General features: G+C 36.0%; 1 protein-coding gene across 1 annotated transcript in view; it reads left to right on the top strand.

Moving 5' to 3' along the window:
- The window catches only part of LOC148947589 (WD repeat-containing protein 89), a 77,604-nt gene extending 62,562 nt beyond the window's left edge, over positions 1-15,042 (top strand). Inside the window, exons 9-10 of the mRNA XM_089096159.1 lie at positions 5,107-5,221; positions 14,882-15,042. Of these exons, the coding sequence (XP_088952285.1) occupies positions 5,107-5,221; positions 14,882-15,019 (253 nt within the window). The 3' untranslated portion in view covers positions 15,020-15,042. The remainder of the gene's footprint in view (positions 1-5,106; positions 5,222-14,881) is intronic.
- The last annotated feature ends 1,223 nt before the right edge of the window (positions 15,043-16,265 follow it).

Below are 16,265 nucleotides of genomic sequence, written 5' to 3'. Positions count from 1 at the left end.
GTTTATCCGACCAGCGTTAGCTTTATCACGGCTGCCGTCTTATCCAGTGGGTGGGGCTAACCAATGAAACTACAAACCAATTTTGAAGTTAATCACGTTGGTTTTTGCCACCGAATAATAACTAACCGCATATTTCTTTGTTCTTCACTTTCACTTTTAATTTGTTCTGCTCCTCGTTTTCGCATGTCTTGTAACCGCATATTTCTTTGTTCTTCACTTTATTTTTTACTCATTTTAATTCTTGCTGTCGCTTATCTTCTAACCAGATATTTCTTTGTTCTTGACTTTCGTTTTGATTCGTTGTAATTGTCGCTGACGCAAGTATTTTAACTTTATATTTCTTTGTTTTTCATTTTCGTTTATCATTACTTCATACATTTTTTCAATACCCTTTACCTTAGCTGTTCGGATCGGTCCGGTCACATTTGATGGTCCAGGTATTGTATATTGGTATTTTACTTGCACTTGATATTTTAATGACACTTGATATTTTATACTTAGCTATGTTCCTTCTGGATTGTTGCACGGGTCGTAGATATAAAAACGATACGATCACTCTGGGAAATAATGTAATTTATTCTCTTGAAATGTTCTCAGAAATATGACTTCACTCATATGAACCCTTTTCCAAACTTAAATAAAAAAAAACAAGTTTTTTTGAACTGAAAGTAAGGAGCGACGTAAAACTTAAAACGAACAGAAATTATTACGTATATGAAAGGGGCTGCCCCCTCCTCAACCCCTCGCTCTTTACGCTGAAGTTTTTTATTGTTTTAAAAATCAAAGTTGTGAGACAGAGTCGAACTTTAGCGTAAAGAGCGAGGCGTTGAGGAGGGGGCAGCCCCTTTTATATACGGAATAATTTCTGTTCGTTTTAAGTTTTAATGTCGCTCCTTACTTTCAGTTCAAAAAACTTGTTTTTTTTCATTTAATTTCTGAACGTTTTTGAGTTAATGCAGCTTTTATTTTGGCTCACCGTACATGAATAATTAAAGCGGAATTTGCATATTAATTTTACTTTTTTTGGTTAAATGGCTTTCTCGAAATTTTGTTCTTACGTAACTTTCAAATTAACTTACGTAACGAACTTCTATATTCGTATATTTGAATTACGTATATTAGGGCGTTCGCCCCCTATTCAATGCCTCGCTCTTTACGCTAAGTTCAAATTTTGTTCCAATGCTTTAAGAATGACCCCTTAATCACAATGGCCGTTAACTAGAATAAATAGCTCTGATGAAAGTACAAAAAAAACTTTAGCATAAAGAGCGAGGTAATGAGTAAGGGGCGAACCCAGTTATATATGTATTAATTTCTGTTCGTTTAAAGTTTTGATGTTGCTCCTTACTTTTTTTAGAAATTTTTTTTTTTTATTATTTAATTTCCGATTTTTTTAAATAATGCTGGGAAATCCGGCACCCGCTTCAGAGCAATATCCCTTCCCCCATGAAAACCTCCTCCATGGAAAGATCCTCCCACGTAACACTCGACCCCCCCCCCCCCGAACTACATCAGAAAAATCCCCCCTGAAAACTTCTGTATACTTCCCAATAACCACTACTAGATGTAAACATTGGGTAAAGTTCATAACTTGCAGGCCTTTCCCTGGGGACTGTGGGAATTAAGCCATCCTCAAAGACATAGTTATTGTATTTCTTCGATCCATGCTGAACAAAATGGCTATCTCAAACTTTTGATCGGATGACTTTGGGAAAAAAATGAGAGAGGGCGGGGTTCTAGCTGCCCTCCATTTTTTGGTCACTTAAAAAGGCACTAGAACTTTTAATTTCCGTTCGAATGAGCGCTCCCGCGATATTCTAGGATCACTGGCTCAATACGATCACCCCTGGGAAAAACAAACAAACAAAAAAACAAATAAACACGCATACGTGATGTTTCTTCTGGCAAAAAATACAAAATTCCATATTTTTGTAGATAGGAGCTGGAAACTTCTATAGGAGAGTTCTCTGATACGCTGAATCTGATGGTGTGATTTTCATTAAAGTTCTCTGACTTTTAGGGGGTGTTTCCCCCTTTTTCGAAAATCAGCCAAATTTTCTGAGGCGCGTAACTTTTGATGGGTAAAACTAAACTTGATGAAAGTTATATATTTGAAATCAGCATAAAAACCTGATTCTTTTGATCTATCTATTGATATCAAAATTCCGTTTTTAAGAGTTTCGGTTACTGTTTGAGCCGGGTCGCTCCTTACTAACAGTTCGTTACCACGAGCTGTTTGATTAAACCTCTAAACGACTTTTCTCAAAGTTGTGATCTATGTAGATCGTTCTTGCGGGTCAAAAAATCCCAAGATACAAATTTTCCCAAATATTTTTGACGCATTCTTATTCTTGCTGTCGCTTGTAATTCTCGCTGCCCCTGCTTAGAGAGCAAGTGACGTTCCTAAAAAAAGGCAAACCAATTCATTTGGAAATATGTGGTGGTGGCAATGCAAATCGACCATGCAAATAGGAATCACTAAATGAATTAACTTTGTTTACTACCGGTACTCTTTCCTCAGGGATTTGGAGGGCTCCAAAGTGAATACAAACAATATTGAAGGGTCTCAATGGCTTATTTGTAACACTTACATAGTTTACGACATCTTTGTAAGTTTGTACTGGGTTTCGTGCCACACCTTGTTGGCGCCGATGATTGCGACGACGCTGTTCTTCTAACCTAATTTTGTTTTCTTTATCACTCTCATTTTTGACATTTTCTGATGCTCGCTGTTGCATGTCTTCTAAATACACAATTATTTCCTCTTTATTTTCATTTTTGACTGGTTCTGATTCTTGGTGTCGCATGTCTTTTAACCGCATAATTCTTTCTTATTCACTTTCGTTTTTAATTCGTTTTGGTCCTAGTTGCTGCAAGTCTTCTAGCCGCATTTTTCTTTTTTCTTCATTTTGTACTGTCATTATTTCAAATAATATGTCAATGCCGTTTGCTCTAGCTGCCCGTATTGGCCTAGTCCCACATGATGGTCTAGATGGTTTATTCTTCGGGTGGTTGGACAAAAGACTTCTTTTTTTTCAACGATTCGTCATTTATAAAAATGTAAATTTACGTTTTTTGGGTCTTCCTCTAGATAAATTTTTCAAATATATACCTGACTGGTTCAAAGAGATAAGATTTTTGAAACAAATTTGAATTCTAAGACCGATTGTCTTCTAAGTTTCAAACTTTTACTTTATTTAGGTTTTTGAATGGTTGTAATCTTTTATTAAAATATATACAAATACTTTTGCTGTTGCCAGTTTTCGCTCTATAAGGCTTTTAAAGAAAACTTTTCCTTGTGAGAATTTTCAATTTTTCCCCCTTTTCACATAATTGTGAATACCAATTTATCCTTAAGACCTTTCCTTTAGATATTTACACACAGGAAAAAGCCTATTGCTTTTCCTTAGTTTGAATAGTAAAAGAATAACCAGAGGGACAATTAATTTCCCAAAGAATTTCGTCAAACTCGTGACCTATATAGATCGTTCTTTTCAGGCCAGAAAATCCCGGGATACTAATTTTCCAAAAAAAAATATGGAGCCATTTTAGAGGAAATTTTTTTATAAATTCATAAATAAATATACAATTATTACTTGTTTAAAGCAATAAGGTATAACAAGATATTATTGTTAATATTGCTAATAAATAATTAATTATTAAGAAATTACCTTTCGAATCAATCTAGTTTTTCTTTCAGAAGTTAACATGACCAAGTTGACTTTTAAACTTTTTTTTCTAGATTTGAGTGTGAAAGCGTTTGATTGATTTATAGATTTTATTCATTCGCAAGATTATTTCGTAAGAATAATGGCTGATACAAAATTACAAGCAAGACTTTTTTCTTTATAAATTCTGAGCGATTTTTCAAAATGCCAGTTTGACAAAGGCCATTTTAAAATGCGCACTAAAAAACATTCCCTGTGCTCAAGCACATTACCAAATACAAGTTAGATATGGAATATTTTTTCCACAAGATTGACTATGCATTAAAATTGACACCAGAAATGTATTTTCTTCTTTTAGCTTTATCTGCTGCTCCTGTTTTGTGAACTTGCCAGCATTAGCCTCTTTATGATTCATTTATATATTTTCCACTTTTTATAATATCCTTTAAAAATTCTTAATCCGACATTTTTTTATGCCAACTACGATTCAGATTCTAACATTTCAAGTCGTTTGCTTTTTACCCATTACTTGCAAAAATTACCTAACTTTGCTTGGAAACATTTTTAATGGTGTATTACCTGCTTTTGGTATCACGTCTCGAAATTTTTTGTCCTCCTCTTCTGTTCATGACCTCCTGCCATTTACCACTGATCGGTGGAAAAAAAGGAGGTTCTGTCCAGGATTCGAACCAGAGACTTTCTCTGCCTTCACCCTGTGGTAACACACTGGGTTGATGCTTCGCTTGGAAATAAAGGGCATGGAGACTGATTCTAGCTACCTCAAGGTTGGGTGTCCTTCTCCCAATAGGCTTGCTAACTGTCCTTCTAAAAAAAAACAGCAACGGAAACGTCAATTTGACGTCCTTTGTGCCACTTGTGCCACTAATGGTTCTGGTGAATCTCTATTCTTATTGGCTGCCTTGCTGTGCGTCAAGGAGACATGATAGCCACTAGACAGTGGAATGATCTTATAGAAATTGTAATTCAAGCGTATGAAGCTCAAATGTATATCCCATCTAACAGACTTTCCCCCACGCCTGACGTTCTGTCAGAAAGGATTACAAGCACTAAGTTTCAGCCCAATTAGTTTATTCATTTAGGAATGTATAGCAAGAATTTATCCATACAAAGCGCTTTATGATATATTCCAGACAACAACAAAAAGAATAGAAACCATCTTAATTATCCTCTAGACTATTTACTTAGCAACATACTTAGAAATGACACTTTTGGATAAATATAGACAATAAAGAACCCACAAACGACTAAGTGTGGGTGGGCGTGGTTTCATGCTATTTACTAACGTTTCATATTTCGTACAAAAATCCTTTTTCTTTCTATCTTCCGAAATTTTAGAATTTCGTGTTCCAGAGCGTCTAATTTTTCCATGGCGTAACTTCAACTTTCTTTTGGCTTTTAAAGGATTTTTCTCTTTTAGTGGCTGTCTGCGAGTGCTGCAATTACGTAAGAAGAAATTGAAAGGCTATTCTTCGCTTATCGACCAAGATACGCTTAAAAATCAAATTGTTAGAGCCGTTTGTGCTAATCCTAAGGTAATTATCTTGGTAGTTTAATCTTGGTAATGATTTTAATTAATTAATCTTGTTTAATAAATTAAAAAATTAACGTAAGGTAAAATATTAATATTATAGCTTCATTCTTAAAGTATGTGCTGTCTTTTCTTTCAATTCTGATTAATTTATTCAGCCGAATAACTGTGTAGTAAAATGGCTTTAAAGATAAGATAAGATTTATTGCAAAAAGCCTGTGGGCCATAGCAACACATAATACAATCTACAAACCAAAACCCAGGAACAAAATACAATTTTAGATAATAAAAATCAAAAAAGAAAAAAGAACAACAAAACGACAAAAAAAAGAAACACGCCAAGGTTCAACTTTTAACCAACAAACACCATATAATAAAATTCAAATCGTAAAAATAGTATCAGGCCATCCCTTCAAACGTTATTCCTTATATTTAGTCCCTAAACGAAGAAACGTAATCAACTGTTTAATAGCGCATGTATTCCTCTCAGCCATCCGCTCTATTAACTAGCGTTAGCTCCCAAACACTCGTCCTATATATTCATTCCGCAACTCAGAAAGCTCTTCACACTTGGATACAAAATGAAATAAGTTATCATTCACCAATCCACACATTGGGCAAAAATAAGGGCCAGCCTAAACTTTCCCAAAAATTTCCTTCTCTCACCTAAATCCAAACTATCCCCTCTAACCAACAACAAATTCTTCAAATGCTCTTTATCTAACCCAAATTTAAAATAAACCTCCTCCCCTCCCCCCAACAGTCTTTGGCTTGGGAGTAAAACCTTAAAAACATAGGTCGGCCCTTATGAGCTTGCTACTCTTGGATTTTTTGGTCATTTAGGGTTCGCTGGACTTTCTTCCATACTGACTCGGTTTCACCCATAGGGCCTTTTCCTTCATTCCACATCTCCAAAAGTCCACAAAGGTCCAGTATTTTCTTGACCTGATTTGGCCAAGAATCAAGTCTACCGTCCTTCAAGCTCTCCAAATAAGCTGACTTAAGAATTTGAACTCTGGGCAGTCTAGTTATTCTCTCCCAGAATGTCATCATTCTAAACGCTCTAACATACCATAAGGTAAAAAACACCATGACTCTTTTCAGTGCCACTAAGCTAAATAAATCTTTCAAGTCTAAAATTTCCTTAAAATATCTTAGATGTAATACTACAACGTAGCTGCCTTAGAAAAACCCCAAACCTCAGAGCCCCAATGTAGACTAGAAGCTACTTTTATCTGGAAAATTCTTTTCTGGATCCTCATGTCAGCTAGCTGATTTAAATACTTCTCAAAAGCATATTTATTAGCCTATTACCCCTTTAATTACAATCTTTTACATGCCTAGACATCCCCCTTAAAGCACTAAACTTAACATCCAAATAAACAAATTCTTCTTTAACCTCTAAGACCTTTCCTCCAAAATTAAAATGAACCTCTTAATCAACATCTCCTTTACTCCTAAATACTAATACTACGATTTCTTAGCGTTCAACTCTAAATCCCTCTTTTCTAAATAATATTTATTATATCTAATTGCTTCTGAAGATTATCTCTGCTATCCACCACTAGAGCTATATCATCCGCGAACAACATGCATGATAGCCTAACCCAATTCAAAGATACACAAGGGGCTCCTTTATTTTTCATAAGCCTATCTAAATCATTAAAAAATAAGGAGAAAAGCTTAGGAGATAAAGTACATCCTTGTTTCAAACCCACATGAGACGTACCAAGCCAAGAAAAATCTCCCACAACCTTCACAACAAATTTCACCCTCCGATATATATCTGCTATTATTACTACAAAGCAAGACGGCAAGCCTATTTCTAACAGACTTTCAATTAAAAACCTCCTATTTACCGAATCAAAAGCACTTTTCAGGTCTAAAAAGGCTACGAATGGCAGAACCTTTTTTCCTTTAGCACATTTCCTTCTCAATGCATCCGAAGTAAAAATATGGTCAATAGTGCTGAATGTCGATCTGAATCCCGCTTGTATCGGGCTAAGTATTTCCTCCTTATCTAACCAATCTCTTAGCCTAAATTCCAGAACCTTACAAAACAATTTACTTACCACATTCCCCATAAAGATAGAGCTAAAGTTTTCATGTAACTTCCCATTACCTTTCTTAAAAAAAGGCACTGCTACAGAAATGTCCCATGAGGGAGACCAACAAGCTTTCTCTACTACAAACAAGAAAATTGCAGCCAACATGGGTATTAAAGTTGTCCTTCCTAACCTCAGAACCTTTGTAGATATACCATCTGTTCCTGGACACGAATTTCCATTCATTCTTTTCAACTGATCCCAAATTTCTTGTTGAGATACAGGCCTAATTAAATCGTAATCATTCTGTCTTAAAGGGTATGTTACCGTCCCTAGACCTAACTCTCTATCCTCTGAACCATTCGACTCATTCGCCCTAACATATCCTGACTCCCTATTCTCAAAATAATCTGGCCACGTCTCAACTGCTGGGATGTCTCCTCTTATTCCCGGGCCCTGGATTGAACATTTAACTATCGACCAAAACTCTCTTGAGTTATTCACACTATAAGCTCTCTTAATTTCCTCATTAATTTTCATCTGCCTCTCTCTTTTTAACTCTTTCAACCCTATTGTAATCTGACCTTAGTTTCCTATATTCAGCTAACATGCGCAAATTCGTTTCTTGATCCAATGGGCCTTTTACTTTAAGTTGCCTGAAAACCCTAATTACCTCTTCCCTTTTCTGCCAACATTCCTCATCGAAAAAATCCTCATCTTTTCTGGCCGGATGTTTGTTATCCTGAGATAAAGGCTTGATTCTCTCATAATTATATCTGTAAGTACCGAAACAGTTTGGTGCAATTCAGCTGGTTCTGAAAAAATCAAAATCGAATGGCAATCATTCTAAACTTCCTCGCTTTTTAGTTCCATTTTAGCCAATTCTTCTCTCACCTTGGCTATCCAAACTCCTTTAAGGATCCTTTCCTCACACATAGATCTTTCCTTTCACTTTTCGGACCGTCCAATACACGCTCTTACCTTAATACTCACTGGCAGATGGTGAGATCCAACCAGCTCTAGGACCCTGAGGTGACCGCCCGGGGCCAAAGAGAAAAACTACATAAAATATAATCAATTAAACTCGGGCTAAACCCACTATAATACGTAAAAATCACCCACACCAAAATCTCCCCCCAGCCTTCCGTTCATAATTAGTAACCCTTCGTTTTTACAAAAATTTATTAAACTCCTTCCCCATCTATTTATTTTCTGAGATCTATCCCTACTTTTCCTAATAGGGAAAACATACTCACATTCATTCTCCAAACAAACATTCTAACCTGGTTCATTTACAAGGGGTTCACCAGCCTACAACTCGTCCTCTTCTCTAGTATATGCATTGAAGTCCCCTTGAAAAATAAAATTACGGCAAGGGTACATTCTTTTATACAACTGAGTTTCATTTTCAACCAATTCCCATGTCTCTTGACGGCTGTAAGAACTATTATTCGGAGGCAAATAAACAACACACACAACAAGGTGAATATTTTAAACTGATAATAACAACCATAATAAATTTTCAGACTCACTTTCTAGCCTACAAAATAAATTAAATACACCCTTCCTTACAAGCGCTGAAACTCCTCCATAATATCTACCATTTGCCGAAACTTTTCTCCGACACTCAAAAACATCAAAATCTTCACATGAGGAAAAATCATCTAGAGAATTCCACGTCTCAACAAGGCAAACAACATCCCAACTTTCACAATCGGCTGATGTACTTGACTCTTAATAGATTTTCTAACTTTTACCTGCTATAACCTTGCAAATTCCAAACTACAAAACGTAACCACGATTCACCATGGCCCTGTATTCCCTATTTTGGTAATTTTGACTGGTTCCCAGGCACTACTATATCCTCCCAACTAGGATGCTCCTGATAAAAAAACCGGAGCTTTCACTATCTGGCGAGGCCCAAATGATTAGTAATCCTGAATCGTCTCTTTCTCGAGCATTTTTTTTTGCGCCTTTATCCTGCTCCAAAGGGCTAATGTTCTTACTATTTCTTTTGCCCTGTCTCACACTCTGCTGAGGTAAATCCACCGCAGGTTCTTGGCTAACGGGGGTATGATACTGCCCACAAATAAAAGTAGCCGGGTCCCCCTCTTCTACACTAAATGCAGAAGCAGTGCTTCCAAAACTCAGGCAACTAGCAGCAGAATTGATCGATCCGCTTCTCTCACGCGAAATAATCTGATTAATCTGATTTGCACGAGCGTAAGATGTCCCAGGTTCTTTAAAATCATCATGGGGGCTAACCACCTCATCACTCGTACGTTTTTCTTTTTGAACTTCATTCGCTATCCCTAGCGTGACTGATTTTGATCCTTCTTTACTGAGTGAACTTGCATTGTCCATTACTTCATAACCCGTGCGCATATCCCGTGCGCATTCCCGTACGCATTACCCGTGCGGAACTCTGATGATCATGGGTTCTTATTTTCTCTACTGCTATCACCTTTCGTTGTTCTCGATAAATTTCTTTCACTTTATCCAATTCACTATCGTATGCAAAAATCTTATCCCCCACGAAATGTCTCACACCCCTCAGCTTTGGACGTAAATAACCTTCCGTACGCGCGGCTTCCAAAATTGGTATCAACTTACTGCATGCCAAAAAATCTGAAGAAGTATAATTTGGGGCAATTGACAAATGAAACCTTTTGAGAGGTGCAGCCGAAGTAAATAGGGATTTTTTTAATTCCATAGATGCTAATTTAATTACAACTGGTCGGACTTTCTGGTTTGAAGGTAAACGAAAAACATCTTTAATATCTGTCTGCATAAACCTGGCGCCTCTTACTGTTTCATTTAAGCATCTAAGAATGTCCTCTTTTAGACTAGAACCTCTTATCTTTGGGTCAAAATTGTAGAGTATCGCATTAGACCTTTTTTAATCCGCCTCAATTTTATCCACTATCTTATTATTCTTTGAAACTTCTATTTTCAGCTCAAGAACTTCCGCCTCTTTATTCATTTACATGTTTTCCACTTCACAAATTCTCTTATTTAGAGATTCTGAAATTGAAGAAAATTCCATTGATAATTTTTGTACCTTTTCGCTCAAGGAATTCAGTTTTTTAAGCTCTATTGACATTTCATTTAATCTCTTTAAAATCTGTAGCTGGGCTTCTGTTGATTCCGTCATCTTGATGGTAATTACTAGCTACTCAAAATAGAAAAGCGTACCTTTTGAAGAATCAACTATTATATCCACGCTGACTCAAAGCGTGCAGTTAGCTAAGCCGCCGTTAATAATGCCACGGCGAACAGCAAATCCGAGCGAACTTCTCAGCAAAATCCAGATAATTAACTCTCCGACAAATTCTGCAGGATATATATTTCACAAGTCAAACTAATTGAATGTTGGATCATGTATTTCACAATTTCAGTCACAAAAAAAAAAAAAAAAAAAAAAAAAAAAAATATATATATATATATATATATATATATATATATATATATATATATATATATATATATATATATATATATATATATATATATATATATATATATATATATATATATATACTGCTTTTTAGATGTTCACTGAATGAGAACTAAAACTGAACTTACAATAACTTTACAAAAGGTAAAATCAGTAAAATCAGTTGGTTACTTTTTTGGACGACCTTTATGTCGGTGTGAGCTTGACTGCGCGAAAGCACCATAAACAATTTCCTGTTTGCTGTACCGTCAAAAGTCCGTAGCTTATTGAGAAACCTTGTTTTTTAACTGTAACTATAATTTAACTGCAATATGTTTCAAATAACCTTCTGAGACGAAGATATTCAAAGCAAGTTTCACTGAGTCCCATTTAGTAGCCCAATGTTTCTTCTATGCTCCAAGATACTCTCTTTCGTCTTTTTGCGAGGAAACATTTTGGGGATCGCTATTAATCCCTCTCCTCACTCAGGCTCTTCAGCTTATATCTATTTTATTCAGCTATAATTCACCTTTTATTCAGCTATTTTATTCAGCTATAATTCAGCTTATTCTCCCCAATTTTACATTAAGTTTTGTTTTCTTCTTCAGAATTTCATCACACTCTGTCAAGATTTCTGTCGACCCAATTTTGGCACTTAGTAGTGCTTGTTACGAGTGTTGTAACTAATAGCTAGTAAGTTTTTGAACTGTAGTTTTCAGCTGATACCGCCCCCTCCGAACCGAAATCCTAAAAATGCCCCTGATTAGGACTACAGACTAATTCGTAAATTTGCCTCATAACTTGAAACTTTCTGTAGTATAAGAAGAAATAACTAGATTTTTGAGGGTGACAAAATTTTTCCGAGTAAGTTTGGCATTCAGTACTGCTTGTTACGTTCGTTGTAATACAGTTTTGGCAAGCTTTGTGAAGTTTGCGACTCAACATTCTGAAGCCGTTGATTTCAAAACATCTTCATTTTATTATTGCACACATACTGTCGTTTACGGTAATATTTACCGGACCAGCTTGCATTCGGCTCATTAGGCACCAAATTGTGTATTGTGTAAAAAAAATAAAACAAAATGAATAGTTCAGCAGTATTTAGTAGACACATTTGAAGTAAAGGTGTCAAGGTAACCCAAGGGTTAGGACCAATAGCGTGTTGAGGTGAGAGGTCCTGGGAGCAGGTATCTCTAGAAATTTCCTATTTTTACTAAATCGGGACCTGTTGATTGCAGCAGTCGCTTCGTGGTTCGCTGTAGGCTTTGATATTTGTTTTGTAAAGTGCCCCACAGCCAAGGCCTTACCCAGAACCCCCTTGAACCCCCTTCCCCCCGAAATGTTTGTTCGACTCGTGAAAACGTAACAAAAATGGATATAAGCAATTTTTATGCGTTTTTTGTGTACCCCCCCCGAAAAAAATATTTGAGTAAACCCCCCCCCCCCTCCCCCGAAAAAAAAAAATACTGGGTACGGCCTTGCCCACAGCTGAAAAATTCTAAAGTGCCTTACAGCTATAAAATGATAAACCTCATCATTCTTAGCTTAACCTCTTGTTTGCAGCAGTCGCTTCGTGGTTTTGCTGTAGGCTTTGACAATCTTTTTAAAGTGCCTCACAGCTACAAAATGTGTCTTTATAAAATATTGTTTTCTATTATGCATCTATCTCGGTTTTAAACTTTTAAGATCTATCTCACACAATTAGCCAGCGGCTGTCATTCCCTTGGTCCCTTTATAATCACAAGTTACTGCCTCTCTTATTGTCAGTTCCTACACATTACAGGATTAATCCTGAAATCAAGAATTATTGAGAATATGAGATCCTTCAGCACTTTCAGACTTTTTTAGAATTTATTGCTGGTTTCAGCAAGAATACCAGACTTGGCGATCAATTACCATGGTAGGCAACCAAAATATCAGTTGACATTCTGACTTTAGATCGGGGTCCCAAAATTAGCAAGCTGCTTCCCAGAGTTTAAATCCAAAGGAACACCAACCAGGGTGGCAAAAACCTTTTTTGATAGATTGAATAAGACCTATATATTCGAAAAGATTTGGTTTGTTTGTTGTTTTTTTTGGGTCGGGGGAGGAGGGAGCATTTTCCGAGGTTATTCCCTCCCTCCTGCATACGGTCTTTTCATTTGTGCTTTGGTTTTTAGTAACTTTTTCACTTTTGTAAGGGTTATTTCCAAAATTTAGTTCTTTTTTGTTTTATAGAATACTTACCGTCGCTTACCCTTACCCGTCACCTACCCGTCTCCTACCCGTCGTTTATTGCTGCATTATTAAAAAAAAGGAAATTCAAGGAAAATTCTTTCTTGTGCTACTCCCCCTTCAATTAAACTATCCTCGAAAAAAGTTGCTCCGTGAAAAAATCCCCAGCGTATTAATGCCTATCCATTTTTTTTAATTTAAAAGTATTTGAAAAGAGTTTTCAGGGAGAGCAATTCCCTTGAAAATTTGATCGCTTTCCGAAACATGGATTTTTTGTTATTTGTCATGCTTTCCACAATAGAATTGATTTCAAACTGAATAAAATTATCCATTACCCTAAAATTATATAGATCACTCCATTTTTCTTTGATTATTTAGGCAAAGAGTCAGAAAAAGATATGCAAATTGAATTCATTTCAATATGGAAAATTCCTCCCTCCTACGTCGAAATTTCCCCTCCTAATTATCAACATTTTGTACATATCAGTGCCAGTGTTCCCCGTTAGGTCAGTACTAAACCCGAGATCGAGTGACTATCAACGGAATTATATTTGTATCATCTGTCAAAAAAACAAAAAAACAAGCATGATGGAAACACTAAAAAAAAGGAAACATTTTGGAACTTCTACTTGTGTTGATATATCAAATCAGTATCAGAAATTGGAAGGACCGCTCTTATTATGTATTTAAGAGGATTCGATACTTAAAAATCATTTTGTGAGCCGCAAAGTCGGCTGACCGTCTCAAAGACAAAGGGTCCATTAGCGATTTCTCCCAGGAGACCAGCTATCATTGAAAGCTATTGAGAATTGGTTGTTTTATTATGAAATTTTGATTGAAAAGATAGTGAAATTGTCTCGCAAGGTTTTCAATCAAAGCGAATTGCACTACAGGGAACTCCCAAAACTGTCAAATGTCAGATGGCATTCCCTTTGAGCTGATTGTTCCTGTTTTCCTAGCAGTTATGCTAGAATACTTTCAGGGACTGCCCTTTTCCGAACTTAAAAAAAATACCGCTCAGTTCAATTAAAAAGTCGAAATTCACACTTTCTAGTAATATAAGTTTCGTTAAAACCAATTATCTCTATCTCCTGTATAAATGGTTTTCCTAAGATTTTGGAAAAGCATGTATCGGCCCTTAGTTTTCGGTTGTTTATTCGGATCTCTTATCCAAGCTTTGCAAGTTGTAGCAAGATCGCCCAATCAATTCTAAACAGTTTGGTAAACAAGCTAAAAAAAACTTTATAATGGGCTAGATAGAGTGAACCTTTAAGATAACGAATCCCCTTAACCTAACTTTCAAAACCATAAACTGATGTAGGCAATGAGCAACAAGTATTGGAAATAATGGGAATTTCATGTACCTGCAGAGTCTTTCCTAGGCAGGGTGGGCCATTTTTTCTCCAGATCGGGAATAATGCAATCACCTTAAGAATATAAGTTATAAAAATATAGCAGAAGAATTGAAGCATATCGGACAGTAATTTTTGTGTTTTTCTTCGTTGTAGAGACCCAGATTCGGCTTAATTTTTTGTAGCAAATTAAATGTGTCGGAAATAGGATTTTATTGGATTAATAGAGTAAACCGTTAATTTTTCTAAGTTAGTTAGTCAGTGTACTTACTTGACGGTTGATAAAAAAGTTTCTTTTGTTTGGTATTCTTCTGCTTGAGCATCCCAAATTGTTTTATCAATTTAATATTTTCCGAAAGTTTCACCTGCTAAATTTTATCGGACTTGTGCCCTTTGGCACGAGTTTAAAATAGGAAAATGACAGTGATGCCCATTTGCATTGTGCTAAGAACACGGGACTTAGTAGAACTATTGGACCGTTATGGGATAGTGCAGTCGGCTGCCAATCGTATGCCTTAAAATGTCCTGTGGTCAAAGTCCTCCAAAAGGGGGACTAATTTGTCCATGTGGCAACTTTCTCTTGCTAATATAACAACACTTATTCTTTTTATTTTTAGAGTCGCTGTATTATAACAGGAGGTGAAGATGGCATTATCAACGTTTGGAAAGAAGGAACGAAAGAAGAAATGGCTGAACAAAGCAGTGGTAAAGTGGATGGAAATGTGCTAAAGAATGCAAGACATAAACCATATTAGTAAAAATTAAAAGAAAACAATTATGAACTGTTTTTGTGTCTACTGATATCCAAAAGCAGGTCTTACAAGCGTTGTAGTGGATTCACATTTCCACTTACGTTAAGTAACGTATTCTATGGTGTATGTGAAATTATCGATGATTGGTCTGTTAAAAATAATCCACCAATCAGAAACAAATTTAAACTTTTACGCATTATGTGGTATATATGTTACCGTGAATGTCGACATTCACAGATGTCCGAAATGTTTTTTTTTCTCCTGCGGTCTAGTCAGCGTTGCCAGTCAACTTTTTCAATTTATTGCAAGGTTTGGTGATGACAGGTTAGGTTGGATTAGCTTAGGTTTTTAACCTATTTCTGGATATTTATAACCAAATTTAACCTAATTTTACCTAAACTAACATAACCTAACCTAACTTTAACTTTTACCATCATAGCTTGCAAAAAACTGAAAAAGCTGACTTACAAAGCTAGTTGAATACAAGCAGAGAAAAAGGAATTTCAGACATTCACCGGTGAATGTCATCATTAACCAGATTTCGGACATTCACGGTAACATATACATGATTGGTCAATATCAAACCACAGTTACGGTTTGTTACTTTATAATCCGTGATAACAACATTCAAATTCAAATTCATTTAATTGAAAAACAAGACATAGCTCTCGTGGGCAAAGCCCAAACATGATGTCTCTTAGTCATAATTAGCAAAATAAAGTTGTCTGACAAAACTTTGCCAGGATAAATACACTAAAGGATAAAAACACTCGAGATTGAGAATAAAATTGTCTGATAAAACTTCGTCAGGATAAAATAAACTAAACAATAAAAACACTTTGATCATTGTAATATTTCACAAAGCTTGGCACAAAGCTTTTACTGTAGCGCATGGCGTTACAGTGGACTGGGGTTAGTTTCGGAACCTTTTCAGCCACTTCCCTGGGGGACGAGATCTTATAGGGACAAAAGGTGGGGGAAGGAATGATCGGTAGATGGGATGTTGAAGGAGGGAGGAGCCAAATCTTTGGCATTCAATTAGGAACCATTGCAAGATCATTTGACCTTGCTCAAGTTCTGGATTCTGGTAAATGTGTCAATTGCAAAGAGGATAATAAAAAATATTCCCTTAGGAACACATACAGGAAATTGATTTTGAAGCGGGTGTTGCAAATTTATAAAATAGCAGCTTAAATGGCAATTCAGAAAATTATCAGATTTTGACAAGGTAGTTAGTTTTGATTTTCTA

The sequence above is a fragment of the Artemia sp. Qi Xiang Cuo genome, chromosome 10, assembly GCF_049724085.1.
Source record: "Artemia sp. Qi Xiang Cuo chromosome 10, ASM4972408v1, whole genome shotgun sequence".
In the NCBI taxonomy this organism is placed as follows: Eukaryota; Metazoa; Arthropoda; class Branchiopoda; order Anostraca; family Artemiidae; genus Artemia; species Artemia sp. Qi Xiang Cuo.
Note: the sequence above shows the minus strand (reverse complement) of the source record. Positions and strands in the feature narration are given on the sequence as shown.